An 18221-nucleotide genomic window follows, 5' to 3' on the forward strand; every position below is an offset into this window, starting at 1 on the left:
ACTGAATCTCATCTGTGAAACAGATGCACGTTTCCTGTATATATGAGCTGGCACATAAAGAATATGTCCAGGTACTTCCAAGTAATTAGTCATACAAATGTGAAGTCTACATATGCATTTGAAAAAATATAGTCCTGCAATGTCTTTTCACATCATATATGCTATCAGGGTTTTCTTCTACTTTTATTTTGAAGAATGTTTTTCTGAGATACCTGTCAATCAGCACAAAAAGGCCAGAAGATCAAGCAGGTCAAAGATTCTACAGGATTTTTCTGTATCTAATATTTATTTTTCCTTAACAGGTGATTTGTATATTGGAGGAGTGGCCAAAGAAATGTATAAGTCCTTGCCAAAACTGGTGCACGCAAAAGAGGGATTCCAAGGCTGTCTTGCATCAGTTGACTTGAATGGACGGCTTCCTGATCTAATCTCAGATGCTCTCTTCTGCAATGGGCAAATAGAAAGAGGATGTGAAGGTATTAAATACGCTGATTTTTTTTTATATCATAGTGAAAGTATTGTGTGAATCCTGCAGAGTTTTGTTCATATGTACACTCCATACATGGACAGACTATATTTTGCCTGCTTCTAATTGATGTTGTTTGACCCTGCGTTTTTTTTAGTATTATGGAGACAAGTGTGTGCCTGCTCCACAGCACAGAGACTGATCTGAGAACATGAGTTAACTTCTTAAATGTTTAATGTAGGTTCCATCCTTCTCCAGCGGCAAGATATTTTGCATGTATTTTGTTTACTTCTGATGTATTTTAATTAATGATAGCAACAATAACAATTAGCTTCAATGAAGTCTTTTGTATCTTCATAACACTTAGGCATTAGCTAATGCTGAGACATTAGTTAATTAATTCCATTTCTAAAGCAGACATTTTGAGTTTATTAATTCAAGGCTAATTTATGAAACTGTTTAAGACCAATCTTCTATATTTTTGCTCACCCCTGAGATGCTTATTGTCATGAGCCTTCCTATCTGAAATCAGTAACAGCCAAATATGTTTTATCTCACATTTTTTATGTCTTTATTGACTCATCTGGAATATCACGGAATTTAAGTGAGGACAGAATTAGAAGAGGTGTATTTGTAATTCAGGCGTGTCAATCTCTAGCTATTTTTCCAGTTGTCATTTAATCCCACATTATTTTCACTATGATTTATGGAATAATTGAAATCAATCCTCTGTCCCTGCATATATATTTTATTCACATAATTCTGAATTTTGTGGCTACGTTCAATTTTATGCATTCTCCCCTTTCACAAGTGCCATTCTTCTCTGGACAGAAAAATGTGTAAATGACACTGTAGAATTTCAAGTTGGAATCTTGATGATTTTGATATCAAGTTTGTTAAGTTTGCAAATAGACATTGTAAAAAATCCAAGCAGAGCTGGGGGGTTTCCTCAAGCTTCACAAGATAAGCTTTCTGGTGGGTAAATTCTCTGCTCTTTTCTTGTGCCTACAGTACGCTTGTACAGGTGGAACTTTTTTGTTCTTTACCTGCTACCTTTAGGTAACTGTATAAATTCTATTGATAGCATATAGAAATACGTAAAATTCACAACTTATTTTTCTGTAGCTTTAGCGTCTATTTATTTCTATCAGGAATGGAAAAATATGTATAAATTAGTTTGTCACTGAGTTTAGAAAATTAGATTCTGCTTTCTGAATGATGTTAGCAAGTTCCATGCCTGCACCATCCCTTCAGAGAGTCAAAGTATGCTTTAATTCCATTATGCATTTCATGGCTTCTTTTGAAATTATGTAATTTTCTAAATGAATTTTATGTACTTCAAAGAAATATTGCCGCAGGCCTAGACTGTGAGTTCACCTTTTAAACCAGTGGCACAACTCAGCTATTGGTGAATTTAATAAAGCTACCAACAATTTAATAAAGGTGGTACAAATATTGTCCTTTTTGGTGGAGAGTCAGCTTTTTCCAACACCAAAATCATCTGACACAAGCAAAATGGTCAAACCAGATGTACTGCCTGGCTCCCAGCGAACTGCCTCATCAAAAGTCTTTTTCCCACAGAAGGAAATCTTTAACAGCATGGAATGAAATATTCCCTTCCAACCTTTCTGCTTAACCCTTGCAAGTTAACTTTTCGATCTCACTTGTTTACTTCAAGTCTTTCTGTCTGACCCAACTGTCAGTCTCTTGTCTGCAGACTATGGATCAGATGTACAAAACAATGTTCTGACACCTAAAATATTTAAGTCACTCACACGTTTAGCTGCCTCTTAAAAGTCTCTTGTATGCCTCAAGCTGCCCATAGCTCTGCTGCTCTGTACGGACAGGAATGTCTCCATCCTTACAGAGCTGAGCAGTTTTGCATCTATCTCACGCTGCAATGGGATGCATAAACTCTGTAAGTCCCCTGAGATGTCGAGCCCAAAAATGCTCAGGACACAGCAGCAGAAGTAATTTCAAAACAATAAGTATTAGTCACTGCTACTCTCAATCCAAAAGACAGCTGTCTGTACTGTTGGATATATGTCCTTTGTTAAGACATCAGCCTGCTGCAAAATCTTTCCTGAGAAGTGAGGCGCTTGGATTTGATGTTCTTCAGACTCTTATAGGATTAAATTCCCCACCTTTCTGGTATTTAAAAAAAAAAAAACAAACAAACCTGGAGTGAAAGCTCTTTTTCTCTCTTCTGTCAAACTGTGAAGCCATGATGTACTAGTAATTAATTTTCTTTGTTAGGATTTTGTTCTTAAAAGGTTGATATTTCTCAATAACTTTACTGTCATAATTCCATGTTAAAAATTATTTCTTTGGAATGTTTTTTTGTAAACCCACACATAGGATTGGTGTGGCAAGTTGTAAGGCTTGCATTTTGAAGTTTCAGCCACAGGCAGATAGATATCTCTGTTCTCTATCATTGAGCATTGAATGTAATTTACACTTGGCTGAATCCACCTTGTTGACAAATTTTCAATGGCTAGAACAGATAGAAACTAACAGCTAGAAACATAAATATGCTAACTAGCTCTTCGAATTGTTAACAGCAAACTCCAGAGCCAGGTTGTGTCAGCCCTGTTTTCCTCTAGTCAAATCCGTTGTACTTTCTTTACACACTTTAAATAAAGCAGAATTATTGAAATTACAGAATGATAAAAAAATATTTTTATATATATTTAGGAGGAAAATGCACTCTGTGCACGTGTGTGCATATGTAATATAATTTGTGTATTAAATGAACTATATAAAAAGTTTCAAAGTATTAACATATGTGAAGATTCTCGGTGGTGAGATATGGAATTTGTTTTTGCAATATATAGTAAAACATTGTACATGCTACTTAATAATGCATTTTGTGTAATATATAGCATGTAAGCCCTCACATAAGACAAATGTAAATGAGACCCCAAATCCAGTCAATTAAAAAGTCTGCAGTGAAGACCAAATAAATTAGAATATTTAAATAGAATGTGAATTAAAAGGTGAGTGCTTGAGAAGAATGTATTACAATATTTTTACTAAATAGCTTAGTTCTGTAATATATATAGGAAAATATGAACCTGTTATGGTAGATACTATAGTATTTACTGACATTAAACAGTTCTCCTCTGTTCTTTAAAAAAAAAAAAAAAGCCTACTTTTATTAAAAGAAATTCTTACATGTAAGCTAGTCTTGATGTAAATTTTTTAATAATGACTACTATAGATAAGCAAAAAGTCCTAAGAATCAATTTCATAAAAAGCAAAATACCCTGCTTTTTAACAAGATCCTATCTGTATTTTTTCCAAATATGTGTGTTTTAACATGCACGTTTTAATGTGCCTACAGGGTCCTGCAGTTTATGTACTTTTAAGTCCTTGTGACTTTTGCTCTACTTTTGCACAGATGAGGAAATTTAACATTGCATAACTAAAGTGTAAATAAATGCATGAATATATAACATTTAAACACCTACAGATATTTTCACTTCATCTTTGTAAAGTTTCTGAGTAGCAGAATCTGGTGAGAAAAAAATGTGTCTTGTCTTGTCAGCTACGGGATTCTGTCATTATAATCCCCAGCTCAAGAAAGGGTGATGTAATGCCCAAATGTTTAAACTTCTGGGCTCAAAACTCCAAAGCAAAGGAAATCACTATCCTGTGTCTGCCTACTGCAGTCAATCAGTTATGGGTATTCTTCTTATTATTATTTGAACAGGAGGAAATAGAACAGTTAATAGTCTTGCTGAAACAGGGATGCAGCGTACACTGCCCTCATTCTTAATCACAGTGGTGACTGTTCAGGCCCCGGTTCAGAGGTGTGCTCAAGCAGTGCCTCATTTAAAGCAAGTGGCTGTTGAACTGACTTAAATCATATTGATATCGATTTTTCTACAATACTGGCAAATCAAAAGACAATCCCACACAGAGATCTTTGAAGGAGCTGTAATGTGAAAGAAGGGTTAAGTGGATTTCTCTCTACAGGATGATTTAGGGTATTTATATAATCTTTGGACCAGTTTTGCCCTGTCATCAGTGGCTTGCAGTGAGAGTTTCAAATGGATATTGATGTGTCTTCTCCAAAACAATTTAGGAGAATTTTATAATCCCAGAACCAAATTTTTCCTTGTAGTGTCAAGAGTCAGTGTGAAATATGGGTGTGATCTCATAGTAATCTGTAGTTCATGGTCTGTATTTCAGTCTTCATTCACCAGTCATAAAGAAAGGGCTAGAAAAAAGAAAGACCAGAGAGGATGACAGTGCTAATTATTCTTGAATTCAGTGTATCTGAACATGACAAATGGCTAGTCAGGATTCAGCCATGCATTTACTCTGCTAATGCAGTCATATCTATCCAAGGAAGAGAAAAAAAAAAACTTTTAATTTTCCTTCATTATATGTCATCAGCTCAATTAACCATTATATCTGTAGTAAAATACTGGCAAATTACTGCTTTCTTATTTTGGCTTGCCTGAAGATTTATGGCTATTAGCATTAATTTGTTTGCATTATATGGCATTTCTTTCTCTGTTTAACAGCAGCATGTACTTTACTCTGAATGTTTTTTTTTCTGTGTTTGCTGCCATTTCAATATTGCTTACTAACATTTAATATATTTTGCTTTTTTATTTTGCTGACAAAGTTGCATTGATGAAAGCTGATTTGCAAGGTAGATAGCCCTGTGTGTATTAAACAAGACTGAAACCCCCAATGCATAGTTGGATTTCTGCAATAAATGCTCTGTACATTTCAGAACTAAAATGTGTTATTTTATTTCAGATTTTATCTTTCACACCTCTAAAACAATGGGCTACATGAACCTTCATTTTCCAGCATAGCTTGCATAAAGGCTTTCAGTCTTGAATATGTTTGTATAGTGATTGCTTTAGTGCTTTGATCATTCCTTTTCAAATTTCTTTATACTTCAGTAGTCTAGTTACGATTCTCTAGAAATAGAGTAGCTTTGTTTTTCATGTGTATGTCACATTTTGGCATGCCAGTTCATTAGTAGTCTGATTTTCTGCATTTCCCCTTAAAAAAGGAACCTGCATGGGATCCCTGAAGCATGTGAATCAGTACTTGCCAACATTCCTGCCAAAGAATCCCAAACTCCTATTAATTTCAGACCTAAATCATTTAAAATAATTTGTGGGATTAAAAGCATTCTATAGTGTAGCTTCATTTTATTTTCTTTTTTATTATTTTGTTTTGTTTTTAATTTTATTTTCCAATCTTTACTTTCATCTCCCAGAGCTTTGCTTTCTGTGGCATCTGGCTTTGCTGTTTGAAACGTATTTACAGGAAAAAATAATACTGAAGTTTTTAGAAAACATTTAGCCAGTTAATGGTCTGACACGAGATTAACAAATAACTTGCGACAAAGTTAACATTCCCACTGTACCTGGAATAACTCTGCTTCAGTTTGTGCATTCTTATGTGTTTGATGTATTAATCTTAAAACTAAAGAAAAACACCCTTTTAATATTACATGTTGCTACAAAATCAGCAAGTTTATGTGCATTTTACTTAGTAACTCTTTGCTCATTTGATTTGACATGTTGGCAACTAGTTAATGTGATCCAGTGAGAAATACCTTTCTTTGAAAGACGAAGTGCAAGTCCTTTTTTGTATGTTCTCATCAGGCCCCAGCACAACGTGCCAAGAGGACTCATGCGCAAACCAAGGAGTGTGCTTACAGCAGTGGGATGGATTCAGTTGTGACTGTAGTATGACCTCCTTTAGTGGACCATTATGCAATGACCGTAAGTACACTAAAAAATGCTGATCTGAACGCTCGAGAGCTTTAAGGCAATATTTGAAGCTTTATATTGTTTTAATATTAGATATTTAAATGAACTGGCAAACCCTGTGAAAATCTGTAAGGCTTGTGGGAAAAACATAGCTAAAATATACAGTATAAATTTTGGACAATGTGCAGTATCAAACACTGACAGAATCTGGTTTTATTACACTTGATTGCATGTCTAATATAACGATGGTTACCTGTTTGAAATAATCCCTTTCCTGCATAAATGTTACAAATAAGGTTTTTTTCCTGATTGAAAAAACCTTTTGCATTTTATTATCTTAAGCTATATTGTAATTTTGTAGCATTATATCATGAGGACTATAATTACTGTGAAACAGTTGACAAGGCTCATTATCTCCCTTTGTAGATTTCTTTAGATGATACACTAAGCATGCCAATAATAAAAGCATGCCGAGTGTTTTAGTTCTTTTAAATTTCATCTGAATAAAACTACATAACATACACCAACCATCTGGTCTTTCAGGAAAAACTTAAACGTGTCAAAAATAAGGGGCCTGATTCAACAGTGTCATAATCTAGTTTTATTCCAATCTAGGCTTATTGATCTAAATAGAATTATGCAGAAGTGAAAGTGGAATAGTAATGCAAGAGCCGTAATGATCCACAGTAACTGATTAAAGCGAGCTACTGAGTTTTCTTTTTAACTTGTCACATTTGAAATACCTAAATGTTGCGCATTTTTATATCCATATGAAGAGGGAATTTCTTTAAGGCTAAGCATTTTTATTTCTATACATTTATCTGAATGAATGATGATGGTAGAAAGTGATGGTATAACTGTCTAGTCAGGCATTTTGGATTTTTGTGTCTTGTTCTGGTTCTCCACTCTACATCAAGGTGTACCTTCTTGGATGAACCCTAAAATAACACAATAATTATAATCTTCAAAGCTTTTGGCTCAAATTGTATCTAGCATAAGGCTAGAAAATTAATTACATGTAAAAGCTACATTAATTATTCTCATGAAAGTTCCACTTTTCTACTCTTGACCATGTTTGAAAACTATGGAAAGGATTCACCTCAGTCTGTTTCTCTGCAGTTGCTGTCATGGTAGAAATGAAATGTGGTACCAAAAAACTTTCTATAATTTGAGCAAAGATTTGGGTTTACTTGATGTATATGAGTTTGCCATTCCCAGCAATGTGAGTGATTAGTCGTACTGCTAAACATATATTTTTAAAGATTTCAGTCTTCTATCTGCTACAGGAGAAAATTATTTGTTTCTATTTTACTTTTGTTATTTCTGTTCTTCTGTGGTCTTTGAGTTCTTCCAAAAGTAACTAAAAACTATGAATAAGAGGTTATGTATTCCACATCTAGCAAAGGAAAAACGCTTTTTTTAAATTTGTCTTAGCAGTAACTGATATCTGGACCTGGAATATTCTATGAATTATTTCTTCAAGTGACGGCTATTGTGTAAATTTGGCAAACTAATGAACTTCTGTCAGAAAGATATTTGCCAATCTGTGAAGGCTCATTTGTATGGTAGCATTATGGACTACATTGCACTCAATCAGATTAATTCTCAGTATGCTATTTCTGATTATGGTAAAGGAGTATCTTTCATACATGGCTGCCAAAAATGCTTACTTTTTTCCCAGAAAAATCTTTTTGTTTAATGTTCTTCTATCGCAAACATGAAATATAAATTTATCCTAGATACGGATGTTTTGTAATAGAATACAGAGTCTGGTAAATATGATAGGCTTGGTTTGTGCTTTATCTTGGCTCCTCAGATTAGTTCAGATACCAAAAATCTGCAAAGCAAATCTAATGAGAGAGATTTTTCATAATGGTATATGTAAGGGAAAGGAGGAGAAATGATGTTGTAATCTCAATGTCATCTAGATGCTCCTAGACTGCGCTCTGCTGTTTTGGGGAAGAGCATAATGGAAAGAGGAATGATGAAATGTTACTACAGTTTTTAGTAACTTGCATAGGCTGCACACCACACGCTAAGCTTCTGCAGCACTGAAGTAAGACAAATTGCCTTCACATGAAGAAAGATTATCTCAGTGACAGGTGTAGAATATCACCTGCTTGTTGCTGAAAAACGCATCCCCTTCAGAAAGACGTAGGCATGTTCCTGAGTGGTGTGTGTGAGCGTGTTTCCGTTGCAGATTGCGCATGGAGCAACGCTGGTTGACAGAAGCTGAAATCTAACCCTGTATTGCTACACAGACAGGCCCCCCCCAAACTGACCACTTAAAAATAAGTGTCAGTGGTCATAAGAGAAACAGTTAAAAGTACCTGGTTTATGGAGACTTGCATCCTTCCTGTATTGGATATCCACGTCCAGGTGTTGGCAGCGGGGGGCTGCAGGGTGGCCTCAGTGAGGAGAGGCCAGGACTGCCCCATGCCAGCACAGCCAGCTCCAATGGACCCACCACAGGGCACAGCTGAGTCCCTCAGCCAAGCTCGTGGCACCTCTATGAAAACATGCTTAGAAAGTATGCCATTCTTACCAAAGTGTTGGACAGATAAAGGCGAAGGGAACAAAAAGAGTGAGAAACAGCAGAGGGAACACCAAGGTCAGAGCAGGTTGAGTCGATGAGCAGCTGGGTGGGAGTTTGACCCTCAGCCAGGATTAATGCACCACACCTCCCCATTATTTTGTTCCACAGTTAACCCACCACACCTCCCCACTATGTTGTTCCACCAGTTCTTAGGGAACATATTTGAGTAGAAATTTCATAATGACAAAATGGCTGAGGTGAGAGGGGACCTGTGGAGATAGTCTAGTCAAACCCCTCTGCTCAGAGCAGAGTTAGCTAGTACAGGTTGTCCACGGCTGTGTCCAGTTGGGTTTTGAGTATCTCCAAGGACAGAGGCTCCACAACCTCGCTGGGCAACTTGTGCCAGTGCTAAGTCACCCTCATGGTACAAACATTTTCCTTATATTTAAATGGGACTCCATGTATTTCAGTTTGTGCCTATTGCCTCTTGTCCTGTCACTGGGCACCACTGAGAAGAATTTGTCTCTGTCTTCTTTACTCCCACCCATCAGGTATTTTAAAAGATTGATAGAATTCCCACTGAGCCTCCTCCAGGCTGAACAGTCCCTGCTCTCTCAACCTCTTTTCATATGAGAGATGCTTCAAGCACTTAATCACCTTTGTGGCCCTTTGCTGGACTTATTTCAGTATGCTCATGTTGCACTGGGGAGCGCAGCACGAGGAGATAGTGCTCCAGATGCATCTCAACAGTGCTGAGTAGAGAGGAAGGATCACATCTCTAACCTTTCTGCGACATTTTTCCTAATGCAGCCAATGAGGCTGTTGGCCTTCTTTGCCACAAGAGCACATTGCTGACTCGTGTTCACCTTGTTGTCTACCAGGATGCCCAGATCCTTTTCTGCAAAGCTGTTTTTCAGCTGGTCAGGCCCCAGCCTGTCCTGGTGCATGGGGTTATTCCTTCCCAGGTGCAGGATTTGGCATTTTCCTTTGTTTTATGAGGTTCTCGTCAGCCCACTTCTCCAGCTTGTCAGCATCTCTCTGAATAGCAGCACACTCATCTGGTCTATCAACCACTCCTCCCAGTTTTGTATCATCTGCAATTTGCATAAACGTGCACAAATTACCTTGCTGCATTTGAGTTGATACTTTCAGCATGTTTCCCATAGTAACGTCAGTGCACGAAGATTTGACATGCATCGTTCCTAGGCTTTACAATGTAAATGTTTCACACGTATCATTCTTGTCTAATTTCCAAAACAGAGAGTTTGGAGGAAATAACGAAAAAAAAATAGTTTTTTAAAAAGTGTTATAATACATTCTACTAATACAGTGTGCACGAAGTTTCTTTAATCTTTCCTATAACAGCACATTATTACTCCTGTGCTGTTGAGTGTGTTATTCCAGGTGAAAATGTGCACAGCTTAAATTGAAGACTCAAAATAAGTTCTCTCAAAATAAGCACGACATGAGGCAGGTTGTTTCTTTCCCTGTCCAAGAGGACAGTCAGCTAGTCTGTGTGTCAGCTAGAGAGAAGGAGAAGCGTAGGGAATGTGCTCCTACAGAAAATGACCTGGGCCAGACAAGGACAAGGCTACAGTTTTACAATTGTAGTCAGGAACAGCCACGGTTTAATCCACAAAAGTTTTGCTTAGTTGCAAATGTCAGTACACGACTACAGTGTGCATGGAGTGCCTGTAGACCATATACTTCCGTGGTGGCACAGGTAGGAACATTCTGTGTGCTGCAGTTTCGTATTTACTGGAAGATAAACAAGGCAGGGGAAGTTTTGACCCCAAGATGCTATACAGATTATCGTTTTCTCTTTTGATGTGATATGATACTTGGAGATTCAGGGCAACAGTGTTCTTGAGATGTGATAGGCAGAAGTGTTACACTGATAAGTGTAAAGCAGACCAGTAGCAGTTGTTGCTACAAAATGGGATTATATACAACACTGTACTAAAAGGACAGTTAATGGTTGTTCTTACAAATGGATGGCTCCATGCAACTCCTCTGAGAAAATACATCATGGACATCATAACTATTTCTAACAGCAGGTTATGTAGTAAAAGCTGTCCTCCCAGGGAATTCAGCTTTTTTATAAGAGTAGGGTTGAAAATTACTCTGGCAAAACAAAACAAATATCTAAGAGATTATCTACTTTCTATAAGTTTACATCTGTTTTTACTCGGCCAGTCTTTAAGTGTAGCCATATTAGTGAATGTAATGGCATGTTTGTGGAAACAAATACTGCTATTATGGCATAGAAAATAGCAGACATAATAACATTGTCACATTACATTAGTATAGAAATGTTCTGTGCCAAATTACAGGGCTGCTTCAATACTGTCTGTTACCATAAGGGAATAATGTATTGGCGTTGTACTTGTGATGGTATAGCTAGCACTGTGTCAACACTTCCATTAAAATCCATTTCTGAAGGGTTAGAACTTCACCACACAGTCTCTTCTGACTAGGAATTTGACATTCTCAACCACTGTGAGCAACAAAATATTTTTTTAAAATTTCTCCTATTTTATTTTGACTCTTTACCAAGAAAAAACAAAAGCCCTCATTTAAATGGAGACCTGTGTCAATATTACAAAATGGGTACACGTAAAACATTATAGAGATACTGCCTTTCAGCTAAGACTATATCTGTAGTGATGGTTAGATTTTATTTTAAATGTGTTTGGATGTTAATATAAAAATTGTTGTGTATCAGGATGATTTAATTGGTCAAGGAGTTCAAGGAAGGCTTGCTAGGAAAAGATGGAATCCACCTGCCAAGGTGGGGCAAAAACATCTTTGCCATCTTTGAGGAGAGAGCCAGGACTAGGAATGGTGGGGAATGGAGATGACAACTCACAAGAAAGTGAAGAAATAGTGGACTGAGTGTGATGGGAAGGTGTGGAGCTCTGCTCAGGGACAAGTGATGAGCCAGCTGAGAGTTTATGGATTAGGGTTAGAGGGCAGACCAAAGTCTAATATGATGTGATGGGTATCTGCTACAAACTGCCTGATAAGGAGGAAGAAATAGATGAAGCCTTCTTCAGACAAGTTGAAGAAGCCTCATATTCACAGACCTAGTCCTCATGGGGAACTTGAATTACCCCAGTATGTGCCAGAGGGGCAACAGAGCAGGGCACAAGCAATCTATGAGATGTCTGGAGTGCATTTACTTGCTGACACAGGTGATTAAGGAGCCAATGAAGGGAGGCACACTGCTAGACCTCGTACGTACAAACAAGGAAAAATGGATCAGGGTTGTGATGGTCAGGAAGTTCAGGTTCTTGAGAGGTAGGAGCAAGACAAAAAGCTGGAACACAATCCTGGACTTCAAGAGAGCAGACCTGGCCTGTTCAGTGACCTGCTTGGAAGAATCCCATAGGGCCCAGGAGGACTGGTAGATTTTCAAGGATCACTTCCTCGAAGCTGAGGAACCCTCGTACACAACCTTATACACAGAAAATCAAGCAAAAGTGGCAAAAGGCAGGAGGAGCCTCTGACAAAACTCAAACATTAAAAGGGAGTATGCAAGAGGTGGAAACAGGGTCAGGCAACCTCGCAAGAATATAGAGATGCTGTCCATGCATGCAGGGATAGGGTTAGGAAAGTCAAGGCCCACTTGGAGTTTAACCTGGCAAGGGACACGGGGGAGTAACAGGAAGGGCTCCTACCAGCAGTGAAAGAGCAGGAAAACGTGAGCCTGCCACTGAATAGGGTGAGGGGACCTCATGGCAAGGAACAATGAAGAGACTCAGGTACTCAGTCTTCTTTGCCTTGGTCTTTACTGGTAAGACCAGCCTTTAGCACTTTCAGCAATCCCAGGTCCCCGAGACCAGTGGGAAAGTCTGAAGGAAGACTGGCTTTGATGGAAAAAGATCAGGTCAGGGACTATCTAAACAAAGTGGACATATACAAGTTCCTGAGACCTGATGGGAGGTATCCATGAGTGTGTCAGGTCATTGCAATGCTGCTCTTGATTATCTATGAAAGGTCATGGCTACTGGGGGCGGTTCGTTAGGTTTGCAGTGTTTTGCATTTAATGTCGTGTATATGTATATATATTTTAAAAAAAATTGTACATTATATTTATAGAGTATAAAAAAATAGAAGTATTCATTATTTTCTCTTATCCATGCCACTGACTTTTTACAGTCTTCTGAACTATCATATGGTGTTGACAATAGATAGTCGTTCTCCTCTCACAGTGTCGTCTTTCTTCTGGAATGCAAACCAGAGGGTGATATTCACATAATCTCTTCTTACATTACCAATCTGGTATACACAAATGATGGATTTGAATCATTTTACCGCATATATTTCTCTCACATTTATTAACCATTTTAACTGTTACGGATACTGCATCTTTTAGACCTTTTGACACCTAGAATGTAAGATCAGTCTTAATGCTACTTTTGTGAGAATATGCACAAAATAAAGAACCTTAATTAAACCAGTGACCGAAAGCTAAACTAACCATAAGAGCCGCTCAGTAGTACTTTCCAAAATAGTATTGCATATTCCTGGCTAAGATTTTGCAGTTGCTAGCTACCAATAAACGTATAACCTGCTATTAAGAAAAGGGATAGAAAATTCCTCAGAGTACTTTAAAACACATTTGATTTCCATCTCCAGTAGCTGAGAATTAAAAAATCTGTCCCTGATAATATACCAGTCTGAATACTTCATATGATTATTTTGCCACAGAGGCTCACACTACACAGGAGAAATAAAGATAGCTGCACACAAAATTACAATGCAGGGCAAGCTGCTGGAATGAACTAATTGAAGAAATCTCAATTTGTTCAGCTTATCTTATCCAATATCTCTCTATAATGAATATCTGGAATTTCTGGTGACAAATATCAGTGGCCTAATTTGTATAAACTTAAAGGAAGTAGGACTTCACACACACAGTCTTGAAAATGCAGAAGTGTTGAGGTGTTTAGGAGAATCAGAAAAACTGATAAAAGAGCAAGGAACACAAGAAGTGTTGCCTGTGAGCTATGGCTGTGGACCAAGATTACTTTTTTCCAACTTTTGTTTTTATTGGAATGATAATCAGGAGAGACTGCACCTTCAGCTATTAGGCTCCTGTGATGTTATATGGGAGCACGTGTTGCTCTAGCCAGAACTATGGAGCATGATGCACAGATGACAACATTTTTTCAAGGTTTTAGTGGCCCAGCCTCTATTAGGTTTTTTCCTCCTCTGTTTCATGTGGATTTTGTAGTATGTAAATTTTGGCCTTTCATTAAGATGTATCAGTCTATTAATTATGTAAGTTAACAGGCATGCTTTTGTTGACAGTCTGAAAACAAGTTTTAGAATTTTTTTCTTTTTTACATACAACTTCTGGAGTAGTCAATTAGATGAGCTATCCATGCCTAAAATAGTTAAATAATTTCCATTTTCTTAAATATATTACAAACTATCCCTTTAAAAAATGAAAAGAATAGAAAGTTGTTTGACAGTGATTGTAGAACTCTTATACATGAGAATATTTCTAATAAGCCATAATAAGTAAAGTTTTAAGTGAGATACTTGATACAGAAAAAGCCAAAAAGGAACTTTCAAGGTAGCCAGAATACATTGTTATAGTTGTGCTTGTAGCTCAGATAGAAGCAATTATGCAACATTTCTGGCCTACTCAGAGGTATTTTCTATTTCACAATATTAAAAATGGAACATAGTGTCAGAAAATTGCAAGCTTCTCTCTGCCTCTGGAGGAATCAAGGGAGTAATTAAATTGGATTTTGGTATGTCAATAATATCTTTCTCTTATTAATGGCATAATAATTTTGTAAATCAAATCCTAGAAGTGTTTCCAGTGTCATAAAGGTGAAAATGATTAAGGGTTAATTAAATATATTCTCATGGAACTAAAATTGTTCTGTTGGGTATCATTAGATTCCTTTCTGTAGAACTTTCAATTATTACAATTTAATAGCATACTATGTACCATTCAGGCCTGAAATTTGTGTAGCCAAAAGCTATTCACGGTAATAAGCATACTGGATAAGTGCTGTCACTATTCTTTCTCACAAATTTCTCTGAACATTCCAACAATATCATATATTAAAATCAATTTTAGGTAACTAGTAGTTTTCTAAACAAGGTTAATCACTGTACATGGCACAGCTGGAGCAAAAGTTTTATCTCTCTAATGGTGTCAGTTGTTCCTCTCCAACAAACCCAAAAAAAGAGCAATGAGTAAGTGCTAGTTTTTTTAATAGATGACAGCTACAAGGGTCACAAATGGTAAGAAAGAAGAAGAAAAAGCTTTCTCAAGCAGTGTCTTCTATAACCCATAGCATGAGAATAGCCCCAAGTGTATATGGGGAGTTTAGTAATGTATATCTATTTTATGTGTAAGATATTTAAGTACAATGGCACAATGATGCACAATGGTGCTTCAGAAAGATAAAATTATTCAGTCTTTCTGAAGTCTGTACACCTGGACTCAGGTTACTAAGGCAACCTGATCTTCCTCAGTATGTATTCTGGCTTGACAGATAGATAGGTAGGTTAGATTCAAAGTAACTACATACATAAGAGGAACTCCTATACTTATTGCAAAACAAGGTTTTGTTGGTAGCTTGATACCATCTTTGGAGCCTTCTGTGTGTTCATTTTTGCTAGGTGCTGCAGAAAATTGAGGCAAAGAAAACCTTTCTGTTAAAAGCAGAGCAAACAAAATGACCTGAATCTCATATGGGTAAATCACGGTGTTCTGGAGTCCAACTTAAAGATCTTTGTAATTCCTCAGAAGCTGACAATGGAAGCATGCACTGCAGTAATGGCAAGGCACAGAGAAGGATACATTATACAGACGTTTTGGCAGCTTTCATGATTTTGTTCCCATGCTCTAGGATGGATATTGTACCTGGTTTTGACCACTTTGAGCCTGTCAGCTCCACCTAACCAGCAGTTAATCTGAATGAAATTTCTTTATTTTTCTTAGCACACACATCGATAAGCATGCTTATTGCTTCAATGTCACATGTGATGTTTAAGATCCTTCAATATGTCATTTTGACTTAGGCTTATGAATCTTGTACACTGATGTTGTGTTTGGAAGTCTTCATAGCTATTTTCTGCTTAGGTATTTTAGGAAATTATGAAAGAAAGTAACAGTCAGTAATAACAGTATGAAAAAATACTGATGGAAGCAGTACTCCTAGGGCTGAAGGAATTTTACAAGGTTTTAGTGTCTAGTGGCTTAATGAAGGCAACTGCAAAATGAAGTCCCAGCCTGGGGAAAACCACTCCATATTAAAAGCAGTCAATACCCAGCCTGGGTACTGAAAAGTTGGAACTGTAGAAAAGAGGGTGAAGAACAGCTAATGCTCATGAAGCTGTTTGATGCCCACAAACCCAATTTAAAGGCTGTGTTAAGGTTGCTTCTCAATTTGGTGCTAATTCTGGAGGAATGTTCATGCTGCTAAGCTTTATGCTATCACTCTTTGTAATGAAGCCATAATTTGAATTGAAAACAGACGTATGAAGAAGCACATAATTTCACTGTAAACATCCACACACTAAAAAACACTTAAAATGTATGATATGCAGTACTCAATGTCAAAGTGCATTAATATTTAGAGATACCATTTGCAAATCATCTTAAGCTCTGAGTCTGCTTTACCATATAAGGAAGTTCTCCCTATAGCATGTTTGTTGTTTTAAATTTCTCTCCCTTTTAAACAGTGTAAATCTTAAGAAAACTTCCAATCAGATCAATGGTCTGATATTTGGATTATATTAAATATTTCACAGAGAGGTCAGAGTACTTTGAGTTTGGGAACTTGATGCTGCTCAGAAGTATCAGCTGTGGAGGACCACTACCTATCCAGAGATCCTAAAAATAGGAGCTGAAGGCATTCAGTCCCTCTAAAAGTCAGGTTTTTGATCACTTATAGGATACAAATATTGCTGTGTGCTGGGGAACAGAGGTGTACATATACATCCTGAGATAAGGCCAGGAGAGATGCTTGCTACCAGGAGACTGAAATTCAGTTACAATTCAAGTCTCAAATTACCAGTTGAATGACTAATTTAAATATGTTGAAATCCAGAGTCACCATATATGGTCATAGCATTTTCCCTCTCTCAACTATTAAATCCAGTTCTTGAAATTAAACCCAGAGTTTTTGAAATTGCCTGAAGTTCTTTCTACTCTCCTTTTTTTCCTCTTTATCCCATCTTCTGGATCACCAAAACATGTTAGTCTGGGCTCAGGTTGATTACAGTCGTGAATTTTCTTCTGCTTTGGTAGTAACTGTAGGTTGGCTTTCCTGTCTGGTCAAAAATTCATCAGAAAGTTGATTTTAACCACTGATTCTGTAAGTGGCAGATGGTCATATCTTTGCTCATGTTAATTTGTTTGCTTTAAATACTCATGTTACTTGGTGCTTACTGAAAATAGCCTTTACTTGTAACTTCATGACCTGTAATCGTAGCATCTGTCACATATTTGAACTAGTTTTATAGCCAACTCATATCTCTGGTTTTGACTTTGGGCCAGAACTCTCCTGAAGAGAATCAGAATCACCACAACCCTTCATCACATCAGGAGGAGCCAAAGGGCCTCCTTAGTCTTTCACCATTACCCATATTGTAGAAGTATACTTGCAATTAAATCCCCCCTGCACTGTTTCTCCTTCAAGCAATTGTATGCTGTACAGCATATACACAACAGTTATCCAGTATTACTGGGAAACATCAGAACCCCCGCACAAGCATACTTATGTTTTGCATGAGCAGTAAATTGGACATATTCTAAAAAAAGTCAGATTTGGTGTGCATATACAAAGCCATCTGTATAGCTCTTTCACAAAAGGTTCAAGACTGCTCAGAAGTAATAGGCTTGGTACACATAGAGACCTGATATGCATATGGGCGGGGGGCACATTTGAGATTCCTAAGGATCTAGCAGTTCAGCCAAGGTGCTGGATATCTGAAAACCTTGGACAAATATGAAAAATCCTCTAATTTTAGCCAGAATCCCAAAGTCAAAGAAGAGGATATTCAAGGGGCTACAGTTCTGCTTTAGCCTTGAGCTCCAGTCTTTCCCGTTTTATTCAGTCTTTTCTTTTTTCTTTTTTGTCTGCTAAAAGGATGGGGACACATTTTAATAGGCTTCCTTCTGTAATCCCTGAGGGGAAGTCTTTATAGCAGGAAAATATTCAAAATGATAGTATCTCTGTAATTGAAAGCACTACCAGGAATACACGAAAAATGTTTCCAAATTTACTGGACCAGTAGTGGCATGTCAGATCAAGTTCAGATATTTTCAGAACAGAGTAGATTTAATTTCTGTACAACTGAGGCCTGAAAATTTTTGAAAATCATAATTTTGGGAAGATTTTACTGAGCAAACATAATCCTATTTCCCCCTGAAATTCTACCCCAAAGCTTTTATCTTTCTAGACTCTACTTGCTACCAAAGTGTATTACTAGTGATATTTAA

General features: G+C 37.2%; 1 protein-coding gene across 21 annotated transcripts in view; it reads left to right on the forward strand.

Annotated features, from left to right (window-relative positions):
- NRXN1 (neurexin 1) overlaps positions 1 to 18221 on the forward strand; it is a 725925-nt gene that overhangs the window by 366750 nt on the left and 340954 nt on the right. For all 21 annotated transcript variants that reach the window (XM_087774526.1, XM_087774528.1, XM_087774537.1 and 18 more), the window contains 2 exons: positions 303 to 476; positions 6103 to 6222. In XM_087774526.1, coding sequence (XP_087630652.1) covers positions 303 to 476; positions 6103 to 6222 — 294 coding nt within the window. The remainder of the gene's footprint in view (positions 1 to 302; positions 477 to 6102; positions 6223 to 18221) is intronic.

This window comes from Nipponia nippon, unplaced genomic scaffold (genome assembly GCF_047370975.1).
Source record: "Nipponia nippon isolate SJK-2023a ecotype South Korea unplaced genomic scaffold, ASM4737097v1 scaffold_4, whole genome shotgun sequence".
Taxonomy (NCBI): Eukaryota; Metazoa; Chordata; class Aves; order Pelecaniformes; family Threskiornithidae; genus Nipponia; species Nipponia nippon.